Source organism: Vulpes lagopus, chromosome 14 (genome assembly GCF_018345385.1).
Source record: "Vulpes lagopus strain Blue_001 chromosome 14, ASM1834538v1, whole genome shotgun sequence".
In the NCBI taxonomy this organism is placed as follows: domain Eukaryota; kingdom Metazoa; phylum Chordata; class Mammalia; order Carnivora; family Canidae; genus Vulpes; species Vulpes lagopus.
Genome location: NC_054837.1, coordinates 3,245,709 through 3,271,749, shown reverse-complemented (window position 1 = coordinate 3,271,749; position 26,041 = coordinate 3,245,709). Strand labels below are relative to the sequence as shown.

At 37.1% G+C, this 26,041-nt stretch overlaps 1 protein-coding gene across 5 annotated transcripts in view; it reads right to left on the bottom strand.

The window, feature by feature from the left end:
• Positions 1–2,190: 2,190 nt before the first annotated feature.
• The window catches only part of PCDH15 (protocadherin related 15), a 743,522-nt gene continuing 719,671 nt past the window's right edge, over positions 2,191–26,041 (bottom strand). For 2 of the 5 annotated variants that reach the window (XM_041729523.1, XM_041729527.1), the window contains 5 exons: positions 24,434–24,652; positions 22,218–22,226; positions 21,190–21,342; positions 18,788–18,793; positions 15,733–17,185 (listed from right to left, as the gene is read on the bottom strand). In XM_041729523.1, the coding sequence (XP_041585457.1) occupies positions 15,733–17,185; positions 18,788–18,793; positions 21,190–21,342; positions 22,218–22,226; positions 24,434–24,652 (1,840 nt within the window). Of the gene's footprint in view, positions 3,067–4,004; positions 4,120–15,732; positions 17,186–18,787; positions 18,794–21,189; positions 21,343–22,217; positions 22,227–24,433; positions 24,653–26,041 lie in introns of those variants that run through there. The other 3 variants (XM_041729528.1, XM_041729526.1, XM_041729524.1) reach the window with 3 other exon arrangements.

Below are 26,041 nucleotides of genomic sequence, written 5' to 3'. Positions count from 1 at the left end.
AAATAACTTGTTAAAAACGCTGTCACAGTTTTGTCATTGGTATGTGGAGGTTGTTCCAGGGACCCATCCAAAGCTCCTCGTCGTCGGAGTGCGTGTGGTCGCCGTGGAATTGCAAAGGCTCCTTGATGTTCGTAGTGTTACCCATGGGCACCTGTTCCCCTGGGCTTTTCAGCCTGGGCCCCAGCGGCTGCCCTGCAGGACTGTCGGCCCCCACGGGCCCAGGGGCAAATGTCACCAGAGTCGGCCTCGGGTTCATCTTCTCTGTGGAGAAGGGCCCCTTGGACAACGTGTTCAGGGGGACATTCTCCTCCTGTGTCACCGCCAGCCTGTCAAGTTTCTTAAAGTGCCTCCCCAGGCGGCCCGGGGAGGAAGCTTTCAGGGTGTCAGCGAGGCAGGCCCGGCGGGTCCTCACCACCGACCCATTCTGGGCGATGTAGATGTTGCCATTGACGTGGCTGTGCACACTGGGGTGCTGCAGGCGGTTTGGCTGGCATTCAGGGGCACTGTCCTCCCCGGGGGAGCTGCCTTCGTACCCACGATCCACCACCAGCTTGATCATTCTTTTTCTCGCCCACTGCCAAGGAAAAAGACACAAAGGAGTCACCATCCCAGGAATTGGGGCGGGGGCAAAGGTTACAAGGCCTGGAAACCTCAAAGACGTGGATAGGAAGCTATGGAAGTCTTAAAGAACTCAAGGGGGAGAGAGAGAGAGAGAGAGAGAGAGAGAGAGAGAGAGGCAACTCTTCATGAACATCAGATTCTTTCCTGCCAATGGTCAACTGGTTTTAGAGCCTTACCTTCTTTTCCTTTTAATTTTTTTTTTTTTAAGATTTCATTTATTTATTCATGAGAGACACACGGAGAGAGAGAGGCAGAGACAGAGGCAGAGGGAGAGGTAGGCTCCTTGCAAGGAGTCCAATGTGGGACTCGATCCCGGATCCCGGGATCATGCCTGCCCTTCGGCCCTGAGCTGAAGACAGACTTTCAACCACCCAGGCGTCGCTAGAGCCTAACTTCTGAAGAAAGTTTGTTGCTCAGCTAAGAAGCAGACATATCAGGAAGCACAGGTGTTCTTTTTGATGAAATTACTGCTTTCCATGAAAAAAAAATTAAAAAGTGTATTATTTATATTTAAGTAAGGATCTGATCCAGTGTGTGACAGTTGCTCTACTCTTTGAGGAAGCTAAATTGAAGGAACTCTACTCTTTGAGGAAGCTAAATTGAATAAGTATCCTGATTTTCTGGATCATTTCACTTAAATATATGTGACCTTGAAAGAAAATACCTTCCCATCCCCAGTAGTTTATCCAGTAATACACAAAAATGAATTATTGTCAACTTTCTTCTAGAATGCAATGGACATTGCCATAAATTTATAAGATTTTTACCAATCCACATTAGAAATGGCAAAGAGCAAAGGTTAACCGATGCTAGGTTACTCTCAAAATAGTATCACATTTTTAGAATATGTGAACTACCAACGTGTGGTACTAAGTAAGCCATTCTTTTTGATTTCCAGATCTATATTTCAAACTTAGTATGTTTACTTACCCAGAAAAAAGTTTTGTAAACACTTAATTCTATTCACCTTTTTTTTTTCTAAATCCATCTTAACCTATATGCACCATGGAAAATAAATAGTATAAATTTAATTTTTAAAATCCATTTCATTTATCTCCTAATATTTGAAATGGCCATCTACACACCTATCTGAACATGTTTGTGACTTTTTTTTTTATAATACTTTTGCCAAATGAAAGATACATATATGCAAAAGTAGAGTCTTCGAGATCTCATTTGTTGCAGGTTTGGTCCTAAGGATTTACTGTCTACAGATGAAATACCACCCCCCCCCCATGCATTCATAAAATTCATTGCACTAGGCAGGACATCACTGGTGATATAATATGCCAGACGGCATGAACAGAAACCCCACTAGGGAGTATTAAATTTTGATGAATTGCTGGTCTTGACAATTGCTAACATAGGAAAGAAGAGTCTGTTCTGCCCTAATACAGTCTAGTGTGCAAGTCTGTTGTAGAGAATCTATGCTCGTGGCGTGCTTCCACTCTTAGGTCAGAATAAGATCAAGACCATGTTCCTCCCCTCAAGTGTCACTCCAGAAAGCACACAGAAGGCACTGCACACAAGAGGCTGGTCACTGCACACTCCCACCTCCTGGTCCCCGAATCAGAGTGCCGTGTTGTAGCCCTCAGAGCTGGTTCCTGGGGACCTCTCCCGGCGTGCATCCCTGCTGTTGGCATAAGGGGGCACCTGAAAGCCCCAGGGGCCCCCAGACTGGCTCTCGCTGCTGCTGCTGCTGCTGCTGCTGCCACTACTGCCTGGCTCGGACTCCTCCTCACTGTCCACACCTCGCTCTACCGAAGCAGACTCTGTGCTGGCCTCCTCAGTGGCCTCTAGAGCCACTGCCTCCTCCGTGGGGCCCAGCTCACTTTCCTCTCCTGCTGTTGGTTCCTCCTCCTCCTTCTCCTCTTCCACTGGGGGCTCTTCCTCTGGCTCTTCAGGAGGCCCCTTTTTTCTACTTTTGACTTCCTTGACCTCTTCCACAACGGGCTTTCTTCTGGCAAGAAAGATGTTTTTCCTGGCCTTCTCGCCTTCTGACTCTGTGGATTCTGACTCTTCTGACTCTGGAGTAGAGCTCTCCTCCTCCTCGGAGGGCGTCTCCGACTCAGACTCCTCTTCTGTGGTCTCTGACTCGCTGAACTCGGATTCCTCTTCACTGTACTCAGTGTAGTCACTGGAGGACTCCTCCTCAGACTCCACCGTGCTTTCCGTAGCCTCCTCCTGGTCCAGAGTGAGCTTTAAATAATCCTTCTCTGCCTCCTCAAGGCGTCTCTGCCACTCTTCCCCCTCCAGATCGGCGAGGGCCCTTCTGTCCGCTAGCCCTCGAACTTTCTTGAAAATCATTGGGAAGATCCTGGCTCTCTTCCACGTCGTGTATGTGGGCTCGGCTGGTGGCGGCTTCTCAATGGTGACAACTACTTCTTCCTCCTCACTAGGCTCTCTAATTTCAACTCTGGGCTTTTTAATTTTCTTTGCCTTTTCCTGAAAATCATGAAAATGCAATTGAACTGTAAGCTGGGGGATGGTTGTAAGGTGACCTTGTCCCACACAGGTCAAGAAGAGGTGACTCTGCAGGGTTCTAAGTAGTTTCAAAGAACAAGCACACAGTTCTCCACCTGCTATCCCCACTGCATACAGTCAGAGAGTGATCACGAGAAAATATTTTATTTTGGCTTGTATGTTAGAATACTAAAATCTACGGCTTTGTCATTTTTTTTCTTATTCTGAGTTTATTTTACATCTTAGATCAAAGGAGAAGGAGAAGGAAACAATCATCGCCTCTCCTCTTCTCCCTCCCTACACTTTGATTAATAGTTTTATGTGTCTTCTTTAACAAAATCATAATCAGGATATTATGATACTTTAATTGACTAATTTCTGTTATATGTGGCTATATTCTTAATTTGGCACAGGGTAAAGCTATAGGGACATGTATTTGTTTTCATTTTTGTTTTGGATAAATGTTCCATGTAAATTTTACAGGCAAAGTATATAAATGACTCATGAATTAAAACCTACATGACATAATTCCATTAAAATATTAGTGTCATATTCTGTTTCAGTCTGATAACTATGCTTTTTCATGATTTTTAGGTACGCTGGACAATGTGGGAACCAAAGTAACCATTGTTTGCAACATGATTTTTATGTGTTTGATTGTAATGTTACACTTATGAAGTGCCATTTAGGATTTTAGAAAATATTAACTTTATGGTGGCTTTATTCCAGATAGTTAGCATTTCAGAGAAGGAAATAAATTAAGCTTATACAACAATTAATTTCCTTCTATAAACAAGGCAGTGAAATGGCCCACGTTATTAAATTTCTATGGGAAGCAAGTACTAAGTGAATAGGATTTCTGATTTTTGACATTTTTTTGCAGCCTGCTATTCAAGTGGGGTTCAACATTATGGCATTACCTCTTCCTCCTCGTACTCCTCCTCCTCCTCAGCTTCACCAACTACCTCACCATACTCCTCTGGTCCAGCCGGTGGTAACAGGCGGCGACGGCTCCCATACTGTGGCATCTCATACCTGAAACAGAAACTTACAGCCTTCAACATGTTTCCATGTGGTCCTTGTAACCAAGACTCATCTCTGTTTTCTTCATTGTTTTCATCATTCCATCAACAGATATGTATATAGCACCTGTTGTGCTCCTTGTCAACTAGTCACAAAACCATAAGTAAGAACTCTATGTTGATGGGCCAGTGGTTTTTGCCACGATGGTACCCAGGGATAACAGTAAAAAGAGTCAGGTTATTTCAGATTTAAGTTTGGGGAGAGACTAGGGTTTAGAGAGAGGCATATCCCACCTTAATTAGTTGAAGAATTTAGAACATGAAATAGGATCTTTGTAAACTAATAGCTTATTCAGAACAGAATGTCTCTAACTCTACAAGATCTGCTTCAGACATGGTCTGGAATGGTATTTACATTCCTCTTCTGTATTTTTAGAAAGCAGTTAATATGTGTGTAGAGTGACCTGAAATGCTTATTACTGGTTTCTGAAAGATGGTTTCTTCTTAATTTCTCTTGGGCAAATCTTGAGGCTGACTAGTTAGATAAAATGTTAAAAATCTCACATGTGAGAAATGGTGAATTCAGGAATTGAGCAAATATGTTTGACTTCTATTTCTCATGTAAATAATTTTGAATCATTTTACTGCATCATTAGCATTATAGTCGATATCACCATAGAACAGCAAACCAGAAATGAATACAGAAAGGTGGATAAAACTTGATTGAAACTAAAAGCAGATATGTATTTCTTTTCCAAAGATGAAACTGATGAAGTGGTATTTATAGCACAAATGCTAGTAATAATAATAACTCCTTATTATTCACAAAAATATTGATACTTGATAAAAAAATCTGAAGATGTACCCATGCTCATAACTGTAATAATCTTGTCCGTATTCCTGGCCAGGATCAATTCCAGACTCCATGGATAACTCCTATTGTTCAGAAAGAGAAATTGCATTTGAAAATAAATTCTTATCACATTTCAGGTCAAACGAATTCAGATTTATTTCCAGACCTAGATTCCCATGACTCTCGGAACGCTCCTGCCAAAAAACTTTAATTACAAGTGTTAGTCAGACATATTCAAAAGTTCTTTTTCTGGCTATAACTATTTTACATGAAATAAAGTTATGTTGTTACAACTGAGGGGGTAAAAAAAGTACACTTTTTCTAATGGTGAATCTGTTAGAGATTACAGATGAGCTTATTCCTTGTTCTCGGGTAATTTTTCTTTTTATTTATTTTTTTTCTTGGGTAATTTTTAAAACTATCAAGAAAAGTTAATACTTCACTCTATTTTAACTTGTATTATTAATGCACTTTAGCCTTGAGAAAAATTACAAAGTTACCTTCAGCGTTGTTTCACTTCCTGATAATAGCTTCATAGCATGCAGAGCACTTTTATTCATCACATTATTTTTATGAAAGGATCTGATGATAATCATTTGTATGTTAATTAAATATGACATTAATGTGTGATACCTCTCAAGGATGTTTACATTTTAAAATATACTGCTAATTCTGGATTTAATTATTTAAAAAAATTGTCAGGTTGGCAGCCCTTTCAAAGATTCCAGTTCTAAATTCTAAGTAATACTGATTTTTGTCAGTCTTTTCTTAAAGAAATTTTTCCTGAGACACACAGATATAATTAGTTTTAAATAACTATTACATTCAATTTCAATATATTTTCATGTTTAATTATATTTTAACATTTCCAAGAGGCTGAACTGCAAAAGAGCATTAACCACATGAATTGTGCAATGACATAAAAAGAAGGGAGAAAAAAGTGTAGGTACCCATAGGAAAATGGGTGGGTATTTATGCCTAAGATCACCTATTATTTACATAAGAATTAATTTTGTTGGTCAAAAAATTTTTTTTGTTGGTCCAGATTTAGTAACAAGTCAGGGAAAAAGTGTCTTCTGAAGGCACATGTGTCATTAAAAAGTGTGAAACCACAGCCTTCGTGGTGGGTATGGACAATGACCCTCCCTTTGCTTTGTCACTTTAAAAAATTGATTTAGTTGCCAGAATTCTAATCAGAAAATGCTATCCAAAATCTGAATTTGGGTTTCTCTTGAAAATTAAAAAGCTGGCAGCATTGGGCTCTATTTCTATGTCATGAATTTAGTTGGTGGCACTACTCCTTGCAGTGATCATGTTCTCTCCGGGCCACTGCCTGTCCTCTGGCACAATGTTTGCACCCATCACCACAGTTGGGTCTTCCTTGTGCTCTTCTTTCATATCTAACCTCCATTTGCTTCTATCACTTCCCTCCATGCTTCTTCACATTCCTCCTCTCTGGTGACTTTACAGCTTACAAATACCATATGCCGAGGAATCCAATTTCAATGTTAGAACCAGATTGGCTCAAACAAACAAACAAACAGATAGACAGGAAGATCAGCAGTACCATGTGTTAGTAGGGACATGGAGCAACTAGAACCCTCATACATTTTTGGGGAGATTATAAATCCACCAAATCCTTTGGAAAAATGTTTGGCAATAGTAGGAAAGTCAAATATATGCATATCTTTTCACAAATATCCAATATAGTTTAGTTGATATGATAAACATAAATGGGCACAACTGTGCACCAAAGTACATCATTTGTGACAGCTGAAAGCTGGGGTCAATGCACAAGTCCATGAGATACACATGACTACATCACACGGTAGCGGAGATGACACTCCCAGACAGAATGAGGAGCAAAACAAGTCAGATACACATGAAACACATGATTCTATATAATCTTATTTATATAAACTTTTAAAATAGACCAACTAATGTGTGTCTTACAAGCTAGGCAAGAAGTTTTCAAACCATGATAGGTGTACCTTGGATAACCTCATTGGCTACACTATGGCTACTGTGCAGTAAAAGTCTACATTTTGACAGAAGAAAATCCTGCCATTTATGTCAGCCTGGGTGGGAAGTGAGGATGTTACACTGGAGAAAACAAGCCAGACACAGAAAGACAAATGTGGGATGGTATCAATTCTGCGTGGAATAAAAAAAAATACATAAAAATAAATAAAAAGTCAGATTAATAGAAATGGAGGTTAGAAAAGTAGTTGTCAGGGGCTAGGGATGAGGGAAGTAGGGAAAGATGGTAAAAGGGTGCAAATCTCAACCACAAGATGAGAAAGTTCTGAGGACTGAATGTGTCACATGGTGACTGCAGTTGATAACAATGAATGTGTAATTGAGATTTGGTAAAAAAAGAGAACTTAACTGTTCTCACCAAATAGCAAATCATCACAATGTAGACTTTAAATATCTTACAATTTTGTCAATTATACTTCAACAAAGCTGAAACTTTTGGATATATATATATATATAGATAGATAGATATGGATATATCTATAGATACAGATAGATATAGCCTTAAAATACTTCTCTTAGGGGTTAAAATAGAAGCCAGGTGAGTCATTAGGGAAAGGAGAAATAATATCTGAGTGTTGACAGGGAAAGGCTTGGTTTCTGGAGACCTAGCTTTGTAAAAATTTAACTAGTTGTGCAGTATGATCTGTATACCTCTATGTCTGTAGTTCTAATTCAACAAAAAGTGTTCATTACAGAAAGGGGATGGGAAGTGAGGTCAACAGAGGTCAGTAAGAATTGGGGCGAAGTTAAAGTTTAAATTTAAGTTATTCAAACTAAATAACTTTATATACGTGTGTGTGTGTGTGTGTGTGTGTGTGTGTGTGTGTTTCCATATTGGTAGGCTTAGACTTTTGAAGCATCTAAAACCCAATGTGATTATACTGGCTTAAAAGAAGCAAATTGATCTTAGAACTAATACTTTGAAACTGCTGGGCCAGTGTGTGCTTAATCTAATATGGAGACTATGTATTATGAAAAGACCACCAAATGTTTCTGAAATTGAATCCTAAATTTTCATCAATGGAAGAATGGACAAAGAAAATGCAGTATGTAAATACAGTGGAATATCAGTCAGGCCTTAAAAAGGAAGGCAGTTGTCACTATATGCAACAACGAGGATGCACGTGGAAGACATTACACTGGGTGAGATAAATTGGTCACAGTGGGACAAATGCTGCATGATTCTGTGGTACAAAATATTGAAAATTATCAGTCTCATAGAAGCAGGAAATGGAATGATGTTGCTAGATGGTGGGGAGTGGGCAAAATGGGGTGCTGCTTTCAGCTGGAATAAAGTTTCAGTTAAGTGGGATGGAAAATCACACTGTGTTATGATAGTTAACCACACTGCATTCTACACTTAAAATTTGTTAAAAGGGAAGAACTCAAATTAATGTGTTCTTACAATTAAAAACAAAAACAATTATTTTGAAGTTGAAATTTAATAACTTTTAGCAATAATGAAAAAACAAATATTTATAGAAACATAATGCAACTGAGCGGATTTCAGATGTTAAGAGTTAGAATCCAGTAATTTTATTTACACACACTTATCTTTTTTTTTTTCCTAAAGGGAGAATAAAGCTCAGCTTGTGCTAGTTCTGATCATATATATATATATAATCTTTATATATATATATATAAAGATTATATATATAATCTGTTCTATATTCTGGGAAGGAATCCAGGGAACTTAATCTTTGATGCAAATACTCACTCTGTAGTCTGAGCTGGGCAGAAAAAAAAAAGACAGAGGATGGTAGAAAGGAATAACTTGAAAGGTCCCTCTGGGATTCTTGTTCCACCCATTACTGAAGGGCAGAGCATCAACTATTCAGAAAAATATAATAATCAATAAATGGAGGAAGCGCGTGGCAACCATTACGATCCCTAACTGGCCTGATCAGACAGGAATGTGGACCCTCTCTGCTCTCCACCCGTTTCCAGCTGCCACACATTTTTGCTGACCACACAGAGAAGCCAGGATTAATTTAGTATTTCACTGACGAAGAATAAACATGTATACTAATGCAAACAAAAGCAACAATATTACTACCAGTTACGGAATTTCCTTCCTACCATGCTCCAGCTGCTGAGGTAGAAGCTTATACACTAAATATTACTGCCAAGATTTTATAGAAGATGAAAATGCTTCTCAGGAAGGTGCAGATCTTGGCTAACGTCTTGCATGAGGAATTGGCATTTGGATTTTAAGTCTGATTTGTCTGATTCAATCGTCTATGGAGATGCCTTCATAGAAATTTTTACTCAAATTTTATAAAACTTGAATATTCCTGTCACTCAACCTCCAAATTTTGGAGGGTAAATTCTCATCACAAAATGCCTCTCTTTAGCAAAGTTAAGATCCTGTTGTTAAAAAAAGGGGGGGGGGGAGAAGAATAGTTTTTAAGTAAAACTTATAGAATACTAAATCTGCCAAAAGAAAGAGACATTTAAAATTAACGTTATTTTTTAAAAGGGTAGAGAGTGTATGAGCATAATAAATATGAATTATAGGCATTTGTATAATTCCGAATATCTTTTTCTCATTGTGGAAGAAAATGTCATAGGCACTTTGAAGTAGACATGTGCCCAAGGGTAGTATATTTTATTTAAAGCACCTGAAATGATTAAAGACTATTTATCATGACCCAATTTCTACTTTTCCTTATTTCAGTCCTGATGCCAGTGTTCCTTCCTCAAACCTCGCCTAATTCAAAGCTCTCATCTCAGGAATGTTTCTGATGAATCCAGGTTCACCAAGACAAGAGACTCATCTGGTTCATGATTGGTCTCCTTCAATGATAGCTTGTTTTTAATAGGAGCAAAGGTCTTATTTGTCTAACTCCAAGAGAATGAAGCTGAAAATTTGGAATTTCAGCCCGCAGCAAGCAAAAGAAAAGAGATTTGCTTGCTTACTTATTTTATGTATTTGTTTTCATTTAAAACCACCTCTTCCCTGTCTTGTAAAATTATGCCACTTGGGCAGCCACCCACTCTGCCTGCGTGTAAGATGAGCCTTAACGTGTCATAAAATACTATGGAGACTCAGCGAGGTCGAAAAGAAAAAGAAAATTGATACCTCTGGTTTAAGAAGAGAAGGCCTCAGCAGTTGCTGTTGCTGCCAAAGGAAATTAAAACAGAAAAAAAGGTTTAGAAAATAATTCAGGTGGAAAACGGAGATGATGATTGAAAAGAGAGAAAAAAAGGCCACAGCTTAAAACTGGTTGCCTTGGGATTATGATTTATTAATCATGTGATAGCTACCGATATTTTGACGATTTATGGTGGAAAATGAAATAACAAATTCTTTGTTTCCATTTTATCATGGTTTTAATCAACATCAAAGTTAATTGCTTTAATAAATAAAAACCCATAAATAACTTTTTGGTTCCAACTTCTTAGTACAAAAAGTTATTTACGGTTTGAAAAGCACTTTAAGTGCCACGGGATCCTTTTGAACAAGTTTAACCTTGTTTTAAATTGCCCCTCTTTTTTTCTCCCCAATCGCATTCAATGTAATCAGGTTCATTTGTGACGAGGGTAGAGCACATGACATAATGATACAGTCGCAACATATGCGTCATCATATTTAAGAAACGTCCCTGGTCTTTCTTTACCAAAACATGGATTGCTTACAGTGGAACATTGGGCATGCTTCTGGAAATTCTTTTGTGATCAGGGAAATCACCCTTCCTTGGATTTTGCTGGCATCACTCCTTACTGCCTCTCAACTTTACTCATACTTATTTAAAGGGAACAAGGTCCCTACTGCTCTGTTTCCTGATAATTTAAACAGATGAGAACAAGAGACACAGTTCAAATTTTTGGTTTATCCAAGGGTGGATAAACCACACGAATCTGAAGTGGGAATGGCATTGGGAATGTGGGCAGAGAAGTTCTGGGAGACAAGTTCACCAGCGGAGCAGCTGTTGGAAATGGCCAGGAGAACAGCTATGTGGCTGAAGGGGTAGATTTTCCGTGACACGGCCTTGGCCCAGGTAAGGCATTCATGGAAAGGAGGGGAAGCTGAAGTTAGAGATAGTCTGATCCAATCTATTAGCTATTATAATTGTCCCTGAAAACTGGTTATTCTTAAATGCATTCATCTTGCTTTCCAAAGACGTTAGGACTTGTGCATTCTCAACTAATGGCCAATGAGGTCTTGTGCTCATTTAACTCTCTTGACTGGGAAGCTGTCTGCCAAACTCTCCTAGGTTCTTGTTGGCATCACTGACAGCAGCACTTTCAGAGCAGCTAGCCGAATACCACTGGCCAGGATGAATGCCTACCATCTTCTCCGCAGACTGAGAATCAAATTAACACGATGGTGTGAGATTTCCCACAGTCTGGCTTTTTAAGATCTTAAGCTCTAATGTGTTAGGAAGGAGCCTTGGACTCGTAAAAAGGAACAGAAGTCCCAGGTTTCTAAATTAGGTCTCTAGCCTTAGAAAAATAAGTTTGGGGGAATGTCACAATGCCGAGTAGAGGCAATTTAGGAAAAAAATAAATTCATCCTTGGAAAGGTGAGCATTTGTATTTGTTCACCCACTTAAAACCCCAGAACAAAATAGCAATAGGTATAAAAGAGAGTAAACAGCACAGCATACTTATAAGTTTTATTGAAATAAAGGAAAATACCCTAGTTATGAAAGAATATAAATCAGTCCTGCCTGTAATGCAAATATTTTCCTAGTAAGCTTGATATAACACCATAAAGCCCTTACCTCTGATGCATAACCTCTCCTGCAAGGCAGAAACAAAGAAATCAGTATTAAACAACTTAGAGTTTCAGATCAAATAAAATTATAGATAAGGGTGTTTTTTAAAAATCTGAGAAAAAAGGAGAAGATAATTTTTACTAAAAATTGTCTAGGTGAGAAATACATTTTATCAGAAGAATCGAGGTTCCATGTCTGCATTACTGAGAACAATTATCAGCCCAGACTCTCGTGCCATATGAAAACCAAACGTTACATGGTCTATTTTATCTCAAGGGTGTTTAAAAGCACATTTGACACTGTCATTGCCAACTGGATTAAAAATATTCCATATCATCTCTAACCTAAACAAGTTTTGATAGATATTAGATACTTATTTGGGGAAGAGATGTGTTTTATACATGAAGAGCATATCGGTACAGGATAAAAAATGATCTCAGTGACTAAAATATATTCTTCCAAGCATTTGTAAGATGGTTTTTTTCCGTCTGTTTGCGTCATTTATTCTAAAACTAATGAATGCAAAGTACTTACTAGCCTTTAAGAGTCAATGACCTTACCAGATATGAGAGCTGAAGATTTCATTTTCATTTTCAATATTACATAAAGATCTATAAAGTTCATGGACCGTAAGTTGGGGAAATGTTCAACTGTACTTGAGAGGGGGAAAAAAAGTCTAAAATGCTTTTCGCGTTAAATGTCACTAATTATAAAGATTTTTAATTTGTTATTTACTAAACAGTTGACCTAAATATTATGAATATGTAATATTCATATATTTTGTTGCCAACTAAACAGTTGACCTAAATATTATGAATATGTAATATGACCTATATATTATGAACCAAGTATACAAAGCTGGTAACTGCTATAAAGAGGCACAAACATAACTTTAAAGTCCAACAAAACAATCTCTGTAGCAAATTTCTTTAAAATATTACAAGGGTTTACGAAATAAGTCTACTTATCTGAACAAATCTTAAGTGGCTAAGGCATTGCTGATTGAAATGGTTGGTAATAATGGTACTAAAATGCTTACTTAATCCTGTTGGCAATTCGTTACTTGAAATGGTTCTGTAGTGAGTTTTGCTTCTATGGTTCTGCCAATAGTTATGAGAACAATAATCCTTCTAAAGCATTTAGGAGTTCCTTAATTTGTATCTGAGATAGAGAAAGCTCATTCTCTGGTTTTAATAATGAGCATCGAGTCACATACGTGACGTGAAGTGTCAACCAAAGCTGGACTTCATTCTCCAGGATATTTAAGCTGACTTTTTTTTTTTCATTAGCTGTATTTTCCCTAAATATGGAAAATAAAATATCAAGAGATGAGCTACACTGTTTCCATTAACCTTTTTGTTATCTCTCCTGTGATTATTTGTATTGTTTGTTTCAGCTTGAAGGCAGAAAGCAGCTTGGAGAAGGTTCACAACAGAATCAATATGCATCATTGTCTATATGCTTTCAATTAACATGACTTCCTGGTGCTCTTTATAAGACCAATTGTATAATATTGATGCGTGTTTATGTAGATTATATCCAATGGGTATTAATTATTCATTTTACACCATTTGTATGCATTAAGTTTACTTTTAACAGTAAGGAAATGTATGGTAACCTAATTTTGTCATTTAAAAAGATATATAATAATTTCTTATTCTTCTTTTTAATTCTTTAATTAGAATATATTGAATGCAGAAGATACAAAATGATATTCTTTTTCTGGAGCTTGGTTGTCAGGTTGTGGAGACTCAAGGACCGAGAACAGGAATATCACGGCCTGTGTACTCAAAGAATATAGGTCTCATGAAGAAGGCATTCTAACTGACTTTTATGATGAAGAGAGATCTCTAAATAGAATGTGCAAGTAAAAAACTAGATATAAAACATGGGAATGGATGTTTCATTTGAGAAGTGTAAGATACTAATAAAATATTCAGGCTAAACAGATATTATAAAAATGTTACAGAAAATATAAATTCAGTAAGGCTGTAGATACCTACATAAAATTGTTATTTGCAGTTTCTATAATATTTGTTTGAAATTAGAGAATACATTATCAAAGAATTTCTTTCACGTATTCAAAAAGTGGGTACAAAATAGCTTTAAAAAACACACAGTCATATTAAAGGCTTACACAATCATGAATAATACCTTGTCAGAGTCCGCCAAATAGCACAAGTTCTCATGCATATGACCAGCTGCCAACAAAAACTCCAACTGAAGTGTTTCAGTGAAAGAAAGAAAAAAATCATGTTCAAGAACCCCAAGAAGGAAATTACTCTTGATTTGGATGAAAAGAATCTGAAGCAGAGGAGCTAATGAAAATAATTAGATTTATAGGCTTTAAAAAAAAAATCTGATAACAGTATCAGATGACAATTCGGGGATGACAAACCAAATTCTTGAAGGAATATCACATAATGTAGGAGCTGAACAAAACCTTTGAAATGATACACTACTAGACCCTGACCCTATATTAATATACTTACAATGGAAGTTATCAAGCAAGACTTTTGACTATTTTGAAATTGTGCTTTGTTTTTATGTGCAGACTTTTATCTTCTACAATATTAAAACTAATAGGTCACATAATTACACTTGTATTCAAAGTGGGGAATTCCAGTAAATAAAATGTATTCCGTGTGCTACGTGGGAAAACAGGCTAATTACTTGTTGGTCAAGTGTAGCTTTCATTAAAGACATAGGAACATAGCACTTAGCTGAGCTGATGCCTTTAAGAATTTAATTGAGTTGAGTTCTGAGAACAACTACAACATAAAATTTCTTTCTTAAGTATAAATTATCATCTCCTTTGCCTAACAAAGAGTAAAGGCCTATAAAAAACTGATGACTGTTCACTAGATATATTCCTTCTTGATTTCCATTTTAAAGGAAATTTAGATTTTATTTGTACAACTAAATTCGGATGATTTATCCAGAGTAACAAAAGGTAACTAGAAATGAAGACAATATACTTCTCTAAAATTTTGGTAGGTAAACATTTTATATTAATGATAAACTTCATAAAAATATTTATAATTTTCATCAATAACATAATAAAGTAACTCATATTAGATAAGCCTTTGTAGACATTTATTTAACCTCATTTTGATGAAACTGATGAGAATTTCTTTATTAAACTGGAGATAAATATTTTCTTTGAAGAACCTCCTGATAAAATTATAATTATGAGAGGATAGCATCATAATGTGGTCAAGCAAAACTGAAGACCCCTTTAAACATCTGTGGGAACAACGAAATGTCTTACAAAAGCCAACAAGTCAAGATTTATTTTCATTATCAAGAAGGGAAGAGAAAGCACAATGAGAAATAGAATAAGACAGTTAATTGAAAAAGTAAAAGATTTTTCAAGTGTATAAGCATACTAGTAAGATAAAAGCAAGCCAGAGTAAAGAATGTTCTTGTAAGAAAACAGATGACTACATCTTATAGCACCTGGGATTTATTTTGGAATATCATCATGTCTGTCAAATCCTACATTTCCGGGTACATAACATTTTTACTTTGGGAATGTTTAATCTTACCAGATACATAGGCTTCAAGGAAAGAACAGAACCTATAATAGCATTTTTTAGATTACTTTAACAGTTTGCTTTTTTTTTTATCCCTGGAGCAGTAAAATAAAACTATGATCAAAACATCAATGTAGACATTACTGTATTAACATGCTAAGAAGCCATTGGTTAAAGCTGAATATCTAACCTTCTTGCCCACATATTCCCATTGAAAAATAGATTGAAATTACTTACTTTTTAAATAAATGCAGACAAATAATGCTACTTCGTAGTTAAGAAAATTAAGGTAAATCTATAATATGAGTTAGAAATGATGAGGTTAATAATCTTTAAAAGTAAAAAAATGAGGAAAAAAACAGCATTGCACTGAGTTTAGGGTAAAAGAATGGAATCTTCTTTAATGTTCGAATTTGCCTGCGCTCGAAAATTTTGGTCAACAGAAGAGTTGTCCAGTTAAGATAGGAAAAGCAGCATTACAGTGAAGTAGATTGACTGTGAGATTGGTTCTCCGTTTCCTCGGCAAAACTATGCAAATTCCCCTGGGGTTGTTGAGACGTCACGTCCACATTTTCTCTCTCTGGAGGGCAACTTGTCTCAAGTTTCCAGCTGTGTGTTGCTGGAAAATTTTTTTCTATTTGACTGTACATGTTAGCAACGGACTTTTCAAGGTCTGCTAAGTTTTTTATATGTTTGAGGATGCCCTTTGGTTGTCTCTGGGGGTCTGTGTCACACACGCTCGTGGATGCTGGTAGCTGTGCGACAGAGGGCTCCACGTCCTCGGCAGGTGTCACACCGCCAGTGTGCTTCACAACTGGTACACAGACACACGTAGTGGATGGAGCCCAAGACGGAGGGGACAGAGGAGAAGGAAGAGGAGGGGATGGTGGGGGGAGGGAGGGAAGTGAAGGTAGAAGAGGTGATGGAGAAGAAGAGGGAGGAGAAGGTGGGGTGGAAAGTGGGAGAATTGGAAGTGGAGGAGGAGGAAGGCAGGAAAGAGCAAAAGGCGTGAGGACAAGAGGGGGAGGAGGAGGAGGAGGAGGAGGAGGAGGAGGAGGAGGGGCAGGTGGAGGAGAGATGTTTGGTGGTTTGGGAAGGATTTCGAAAATGTTCCTTCCGGCTTCAACTGTCAGCAGACATGTGGGCATCTCTCTCCTAAAAACCGGGGAATTTAAAATGCAGGGCATTGAAGGAGAAAGTTCCAAAGAACAGTCCGTGGGAGAGATGATGACATCAGGTTCTGCCTGGAGTTCCGCAGTTCTCGAAACAGTTGTCAAAGTGGAGTAGGAGGAGTGAGACGAAGGAGAGAGAAATGAGGAGTCTGAAGACAGAGATTCCACATGCTGTGCTCCACGTGGGAGCAGGGGCTGGCCTTGCCTGGCTTCTCCTGTCTCAGGCACACTGGATTCTCCAGCTGCAGGAAGGGGGTTCCTACTACCTCTCTGGTCTGGAGGGGTTCCAGGGCTTTCCTTCCCACCTTCCGGCCTGCGGCTCCTCCGTGGCTCCAGCTCTAGGGTTTCTGGCCTCCTGGGAAGTTCCCACACTGGTCTCTGAGGGAAGCACACTGGCTGATGCCATATCCTCTGAAACATTTCCCTTGGGCCCCTCAGGGACTTACTCCTGGCTTGTGTTTTGGGCAAAAATGAGTCTATAAAATCTGTTCTTAGTAAAAAGTCGGAGTTTGTTGGTCTTGGATCTACAGCTTCCTTATAAAGAGTACTGTGGAGACTGAAGGCGTCCTCCTCAGACATCAGTGTGAACTTCCTTGCTGACTTGGGCTGGTTGTTCCTAAGGGATCCATCTACATGAGCCTGCTTGTGAGCCTCAATAGTGCTGGAAGGAAAAGGCATCACACTGTGTGGACTTTTCCTGTCTTCTGAGACTGACTTATCTCCCCTGCTTTGTTGGAAATGGTAGAGAAGGAAAAGACTTGAAAGAAAAGAAGATAATGAAATGTAAGGAAACAGGTCGTGACATAGCTTTCATGAGAAAGGTGTCTTTATGGTTCGCATTACTACTTCAAAATATAAAAGGCCAAATAACACTAATCTACTGAAGCAAGACATTACTTTCATGTCCCTGTTCTCAGAAACACAGAGCAAGAAAAGCTTGAGAGCTGTGCGTAGCATGAGACATTTTTTTTCTTTCTTTTAGAAAATGCAACAATCTGTAGACTGTTTTTTTTTTTTTTTTCCAGTTAGTTTGATACAGCGAAGTATCCCTGGCCGCACGTAATAGTTCTCTTATGTAGAAATCATGATTTTCCAAATTGCAAACCAGCATTTTGGCTAATGGTTTCCCATCCTTTGCTTTGGTTGAGGATGCTCAGAGCTGACTGTTTGGGGAGAAGGATCCTTAGCTGTATCTGATTCAGTACCATTATCTCTCATCTCAGTAATTCTGTCCTGGAGCTAAAAGTACACTCCCATCTGAGGATAAAGCTTACAAGAGAATACAGAAAGGAGTTTTCTATTTCCCAGATTAGAGAATCAAAGTCTCCAAGGACAGGTGGGAGAATTTCTCACAGAGGTCAAAATCACAATTGAGGAATTGAATTTATGCTAGAATCTTGAGATTATTTCCTTTTATTTCGGTTTTAAGCTTAATCAGTTTTAAAATGTGATAAACATTACAAATAAGAAGAGGGGCTATTGGTATTTATTTTGAATGTGATCTGCATCAAATATTGGTCAAGACTGACTATAATGAAAAGATTTATGTTCAAATAACGTAATTTTGATACCCCTGGATTTGCTCATACACTGATGCTGAGTTAGGGTGGCCAGAGTAATAAATAAAATCTACTAAGTGAAGGGACATAAGCAAGTATCTCCAATGAAAGCAGCGGGACCTTTCCCCAGGAAGGCTGGCTGGTTTTGATTAGTCTCTCATCAGACTTTGCTCTCAAGCTCAAACCGAGTAACACTTAATATTTACCAACACAGAAGGAATGAAATTAAAGGAAATACTGTGAATAAAAATTAAGTGACCACTTTGAAAAATCAGAATGACAGGGGAGGCAATAAAATGCCATATAACGCCAAAGTTGTCATTGTGTCAGTTCACAAAGATACAAACTATGCAGGGAGACTCCTCACAGGTGGACTTGCGGTATCAGGCCCATCTAGATAATTTGGGAAGGATAGACAATTTTGATCAAACAGACAGCAAAGTCATTTTTTTAAAAATGGACTTGGCACATTATTGGGTAATTTTTGAAATGGATTTGTTCTTGGTTTAATTTTTTGTTGGAAAGAACTGTGTATATAATGGAACCGCATCACTTTTGACTGAGAGATATCTTGAAATACTTTTAACAAATTAAAAGTGAGAATTTCGATACACTTCTTGGTAGGTACAGGTTTCCAAGATACCAAAAGGGAATGAGATACGGAAGATAGAACTTTCTTTTTAAAAGCAAACGACTACATGGGAAAGGACGAAGATTACTATGTTCAGAGTAAAACTTAATCTATTCTCTTGTATCTTTTTTCTCTAATGCCTTGTATTAGAATGATATTATTTACTTACTTATGCCTATGTATCCACAGGTGGGAAAGAGAAAACATGCGACAGAAAAAAAAAAAAAAAGAAGAAGAAGAAGAAGAGTTTGAACTATAGTTAAATTGAGGTGATTAGGAAAATACTAACAGGAACTTGCTTTAAACATTTACTATGTATATCCAGAAAAGAAAATGCATGTTTTTATATTTTCTTTGTATTTACTCCTAAGGATGATATGTAATAATATTTTAGATAAAATCATCTGGCATTTATTTGGTTGTCTCATCACATAAAATAGCCAACTATCCATTTCCTATACATACCTAAAATTCACTTTCATTATATATGGCTGATTTCAATCCCAAAACAGGTATTTTAAATGAGATTCTAAGAATTGTTTCTATGTCCTAACTGAAAAATTAGTCACAATGATTTATAAAGAAGATATACAAATTGCCTACAAGAAAGTAAATATACGAGTACTATAATGACTATCACAGAGCGATTGTTGAATCTGTATGAAGTTATGAATTAGATCATTAAGATTTTTTTCAAAATGACCTTTGATTTTTTTTCTTTAAATTTGATAATAATTCATTTGGAGTTAGTCCATTTTCTAGTAACGTATGTTCAGAATCCCTGTATATAAAGTTTTTAAATAGATACGTTAAACATTTGTTAAAGATATTTAAATGTGCAGAACTCAAAATGCTTCATTGAATACATATTAATTGCAAAATACTCTAAGTCTACCACAATTTTTCAAATAAAAGTAGTCCTTAAGTGTTGCTATTTGAAAATGATCACATCAAACTATATTGATTCCAGATGATGGTATACTTTCTTTTGTTAAGTAAAAATGAATATATATCCCTCACTAATTTCAAATGAAACAACTTTCCACATAAGTCTTTTTTGTCTTCTGAATATTTTTTGCTGGAGAGAAGTGGTTAATATGAAGAGAATCAAATCGTATTGGCTCAATTCCTGCATTCACCAGTAATTCAAAAAAAGACCATCATTTTCAATTCATCAAAAAATTCAAAAACTATATTTAAAGCATGAATCTTGCATTATATCATTTTAAAAATAGAATGTCAAACACTAAACTCTCAAGCATTAAATTCAATGTTAGTGTTAAGATATGCAACATTAAAATGAGTTTTGACATTTTTAAAACTTCTTAACATCACCTTGTATGGTAGTATTAATATGGCAAATAATACTGATACGTGTGTTTAAAACCAGTTTTCCCATGAAAAGGTAAATTTCATATTTTTTGGGGCTTGCTTTATTCCTACTAGTAAATGCTACAATTGTAACACAGTAAGTAATGTCTTTTCGTCCTTCAACTCCACTAAATTCCAGTTAATAAAAGATGTCTTTGATTTAATTTAATTCAGTAATAATCAAAATTTTATACTGTCCTTTGTTTGTTTTGCATTTCATGTCCAAAAACTGTTTAAAACATTGGCAAGTTGAATAAGTCCGAAAGGAATCAGGCTACGTGGGTAGCATCGTTATGGAAACATCTGTGACGTCTTTTCATGGTAATTTAAAAGTTTTCCAAATGTGTATGATTTAACGTTGCTTAGAGGTTCCAAATAGCATGGGAGCAATATTAAGCTATGACAGCAGTCTCTTTTAAGAGGAATATAATGAAAAGCATATTCTTTAAGTGGTTGGATATTCACTATTTAATTATTTATTTGGGTTTCAGATTTTCATGCCGATTTTAATCACTCTACCTTATGCCATCCTAAGATAGTATCTTTAAAAAGCGCATGAGTTTAGATCACAACATTGTTTTTTTTATTTTTATTTTTATTTTTATTTTTATTTTTATTATTATTTTTTTTTACAACATTGGTTTTAAACTACCAAATAGGAGTTGGCTTTTGATACCAAATCAGGAATTACTAGTTTATGGTTATGCCTTATTTTTCCTTATTTCCTATGAGGAAAAAAAAAATCTTTCTCCTGAATGTGTTTTTTTTTTTTTTTTTTTTTTCTGAATGTGTTTTTAATTTGGGAGAAAAGACTATAACCTGCCTGATTGTGAAGGTTTGCAGATTAAAGCTCTTCATCTGCAAATGTCACCTCCATTGGAGTACTTCTTTTCTTTTATTCAGTTTTTAATGTTGTTTTTTTTTTTTCTCTCATGTTTTGGTTATTTATTTATTTATTTATTTATTTATTTATTTATTTTTGGTTATTTTCTTTTTTTGTTTTTGTTTTTTGTTTTGGTTATTTCCAATGCAACTTTTCCTTAGGTTCTCATCTTAACAGTTTTGTGAGTCTCTCTTTTTTTCAAGAAACAAGTCGTAATTAGCGTGCATTCCCGCATCAGGTGGCAATGACATACTCACCCCCTAGCATCCTGCACACACACCTGCACACCTGTGCGTCAGCGGCTGCAGGGTACTTACATGGTGCTGTCCCCCAGCTCCTCGTACAGGTGCGCCCCGGGGGGCGGCGGGGGCGGCGGGGGCGCGGCCACAGGTGCAGGGGCGGGCGCGGCGGGCTTGGCCGCAGGCAAGGCCGACTGGATGCGCGCGGTCTTGGTGCACTCAGCTTGGCGGCTTTGATAAGGCAAGGATGTTTTGGAAAACTCATTTTAGAAATTATACGCTGGCCAGTTAGCATAGGAACCCACCAAACACACCGTGAACACGAATATTCGGACTTAGAAATTGGTAAAATTACAGAGGCGTCCACGCAGAGTATCCTTCTGGTGTACCCCCATCCCCTTCAGATCTTTTTAAAAAATATTTACCCTAAAATAATAGGTAGAACTCATAGAAATATCTGCAAGCTAAGTGAACTAGTCATAGTAGAGGTAGGGGGCAAACTATCTATAAAAATGGGATGGATGACTGGTGGTTATTGATGGGATCTCTTCCCTAGTGGGAGGCATGCTGCAGATGCCTGATGTTGAAGATACACAATTTTTCTTTATCATTCCTCTTCCATCTGTTTAAAGAAAGCTATTTCATTTAAAATGATTTGGAACATTTTTGACATGACTTTGGAGGGGCTCTGCAGTTTACGGAGGGTTTCTGTCCTAAAGTGGAGAGATGCAGCTGGGTTTTGTTTCTTTGGATAGCCAGGACAACTGTGATTCTTGCCCGGGAGCCTCCCTGCTCTTTCTGAATATCCTGGACACCAGCCGTTTAGCTCCTTCCTTCTTCAAAACAAAGATCTCAAAGTGTGCAAACTATCAGAGCAAACTGTCTTTTTCACATTTCTTCCCTTGCATCCCAGAGTGAGAAACCAGCTCGAATCCATATATCTAAAAAGCACAAGGGAATTTGAACTAAAAACTATACACACCCTGAAAATAGAAGACAGACAAATAGGTCTCGGTCGTGGGCAGGCTGGCTGCTTTATCAGTAGTATCTGGTATTTTTCTTTTCATAGTATATAAAATCATATACAAGATGTTAATTATACTTACACTTTAAACCTGTTTTCGAAAAGCAATGAGTAAGAAAAAAGAGAGAAAGCTACATTAGAAGGACTGCATTCAAAATATTTTAGCATCTGATATAGTCTAAATTATGAATAATTTACTGGTTAAACTCTTAATGACACACTAGGGAAACCAAGTATTTCAATTCAGAAAATAAGAATGAGGGAGCACCTTATTATGGCTGTCAACACCACACAAGCTGTGAAAACACTCATTACAGGGAGACAAAGAAATGAACTAAATGGAGGAAGAAAACCTGGATGGAAACATGGATAGATGAATTTGAACTCTGATAGAAAAATGGAATAGTGAGGATGATCTGATCTCAGTAATTGGCTTCTTGGCTTCCTGTGCCTGGAGGATGTTACAGGGGTGAATCAGGCAGCAAGTCCGGATGAAGATTAAACCCTGAAGATTGAACCAGACACTGGAATTGCAAGGTGACACTCCTGGTGTGGTGAATCCATGGCACATTTTTTTTTTCACTTCTGCCCCTTACTTTTCCATGTACAATGAATTTCACAACCGAATGTTAATATGAATGAATAGCCATCCATTCTGGTCTAATTCACAAGCAGAGTATAAAAGTACGAAAGTTAGATTTTTTAAGTATTAGAATGTTACTTTGAAACATGAGCAGGGCAAAACTCATTTTGCTTCCTTCTGTTAGTCTACAAAAAGCAGCAACTAAAATGGATTCATTGACTGTTGAGCTGATTACTGAACTTAATTGTTTAAAATAATTAAATCCATCTACAAAATGTTTAAAGGCTAAGCACCTTAGTGGTTTGTTAAATTTCAGACCACTGAGAGTATAACGTCCCGGATGCTTTAATTTTGATCCCTGCATTGTGTGCCAAATATAAGAAGTCTCCTCCCTGATGTTGTGAGCAGGATTGCTTTGAGAAGTATGGCAATGAACAAGAGTAACTGTAGTGTAGATTATCTTTAACATGAAAATTAATACTGGCTTGATGGCTTAATAATTTAAAAGCATTTGCCCACTCTTAGGTTCGTTCATAGGCTTTAGAATTGGTGTATCGATTAATTTGTTATGGATACTTCAGATTCAGATATATCACACTAAATGTTGGATTTGCAACTTTGCTATTGCTTTTATGATGAAAAATATTCCTATCGCATCTTCATACTGTTCAATGTTTAGGTTCAAATTCCTTGCCTTGTTGAATTCCAAAGAAAATTCTGTGTTAGAGAACAAAGAACAGTTTAAGAATACATAAGTGCTATTTCAGTGCTTTCCTTGTGGGAGTTTCAAATGAGAGGGACAGTTCTATGATCATTTCTTACTCTCTGTTCTGTCAAGTAATTTGTATTATTTACAATCACTGCCTGTTATTTATTTGCATTCTACGGCACCCTTAGGGCTAACCTCTCTTCTGAACTGATTCCACAACTGTTTTCACCAATCATGATCAATTGGGATATATTTTAAATGCCTAGACCTCTAACATAAAGGATCCCCAGGTTCCCCACACCTAGTGTCAAATAGAGAATAGCAATGAAATTCCTTCAAATACACATGCTAAAATTAGCTATGGTTACTTAACTACTTTGAAGGATCTACGTAAGACAAATATCGATATTTTAAGTGGAGGTACTGGCCTGTAGGAACAACGAAAATGTAAGGCCTTCACAGCCAGGATATCCTGTCCTATGTTACAACATAGGTCCTAGTAGGACTATCCAGGAAGGAAGAAACCTCATGGAAAATCACAGATGGCATACTACGATTTTTAAATGATTTTACCAACACCGATCATTTACACAGATGCAAATTTAACAGCCCGGATAAAATGCTGTCATGACAGTGTACTTAGGTTGCACACCATCCTCTAGACAGGGCATATCTGCATGTGGCATTCCCCTGCAGATGACGCTTCCCTAAGATCCTTATTACTTTTTTTCCTGAGGCTCCAAACCTGATGAAGAGCATGAACCTGGCCACAAGAGCTTACATGATGGTCCCATCAGATGAGAACCGATCAGAAGAATGGGAACGTTGAGTAACTGGTGGAAAATGTTTGAAGTTTGTTTTATTTTCCCTTAAAGGAGGGCCATTTAATGCAAGGAGGATATAGCAGTCCTCAAAAGATACGCACCATTTCTGTCCTACAACTACAAAACCATGTCACTGGGGGTGGCCTTTTGATGAGGCTATGTTCCAATCGAAGAATACTTACTGTCTGTAGCTGACCAGAACGACCAAAATGGCAGGAATACAGCAGAGGATGATGATGAAGGCAAGCGCCAGCAAGGCCCCTTCTGTGTAGCCCAGACTTTCTCCTCGCTTTTTAATGCTGGTCACTGCCTCTGGAGTCCGGATCTCCAAAATGCGTCCTCCTTCCCCGTAATGTGGCTGAAAGTCTTTATTGATATCAAGCAGTTTGCCATCCAAAAATCTTTATTGTTGGATAAATAGTCAAATCAGTGACGTTAACATACAAAAAATGTTTCTAAAGATAATTTTGTAGTATCTTAGTATTTTCTTGAAAAATATTTTTGTGAAATATGAAAAATATTTCAAAGGATAATTTTATAATATCTTGTTATGATTTTATTAAATATTTAATATGTAAAAAAATAAATTTGTCTTAACTTTTAATATTTTTTTAATTGAAATACAAGCTGAGTCAGTCTTATGAATATATAAAAATATATAAAAAGCAAGAGCAATAAAAAGCAACAAACAGCCACCTATATACACGTATCAAAGATATTAATAACGACTTTTACCTAAATATGCTCACAGACTTGAAAAAAGTAATTATCAACATCATCAAACTTAATATCACTATGTTGAAATCACTTACATTATTAAGTTATTTGGGTGAATAAGTATTCTAAATTACATATAGCATAGTTGAAAATTATATCGTGCATTTTGTCTGCTTGGGTCCCCAGAATAATCCTGCAGTACAGAACATTATAATGCTAGTTTGCTGCAGGCCATAAAGCTACACAGTTAGGGTCACAAATCTGAGACACCGACCCAGCCATTAGGCTCAAAAGTCTCCATTTGTCTTATATGTGGATGCTCTGAGATCCCAAACCAAAATGACATTTTATGGGCAAAAGGTGAACAAAGTAAAAGGTGTTTCCTGCCTAGAAAGAGAAGACAGTATAAATGACACAGATAGCAAATCAGTCAGGAGGACAGGAATTAGGCAATTTAACCAAACAGTTCTTGCAAGCCCTTCCCCTAAATAACGTAGTTCCTACATTACGGGCATTATACTGGGATAGAGGGGATAATTAAGGAATAACTGTTATTTAATTTTATTGGACTGAATGATTTTGTTACACGTAACTATTATTTTAGAAATCTATTGCATAATATAAATCACCACACTTATATTGAAAATGTGAAAAACACAAAGAAATGGGGAAGAGAAAATTTTTAAATGGCCCCAAATTTCACCATCCTATGATAATAAAGAGCGCCTCGCTCATGTATCTTACAGTCTATTTTATCCCTTTTGACATCTAAAATTTTAATTTTCTGACTGATCACGTTGACTTTCTATCCACTGCACAGGGTGTCTAGCTTCCTCATAGAAAAATTAAAGAGATAACAGATACCAGATACGAATTCCAGCAGCTTGTCTATTCGACATTGCATGTAAGAGACCCAATGGAGGAAAAAAAAAAAAGAGAGAGAGAGAGAGAGAGAGAGAGAGAGACCCAATGGCTGAATTTTAGTTTGAGGGGGAGCACATGTTTTTACTCAAGTTTTCATATGATAATGTAAGACAAGATTTTTGTCCTATTTCTTATTTTTTACAAATATT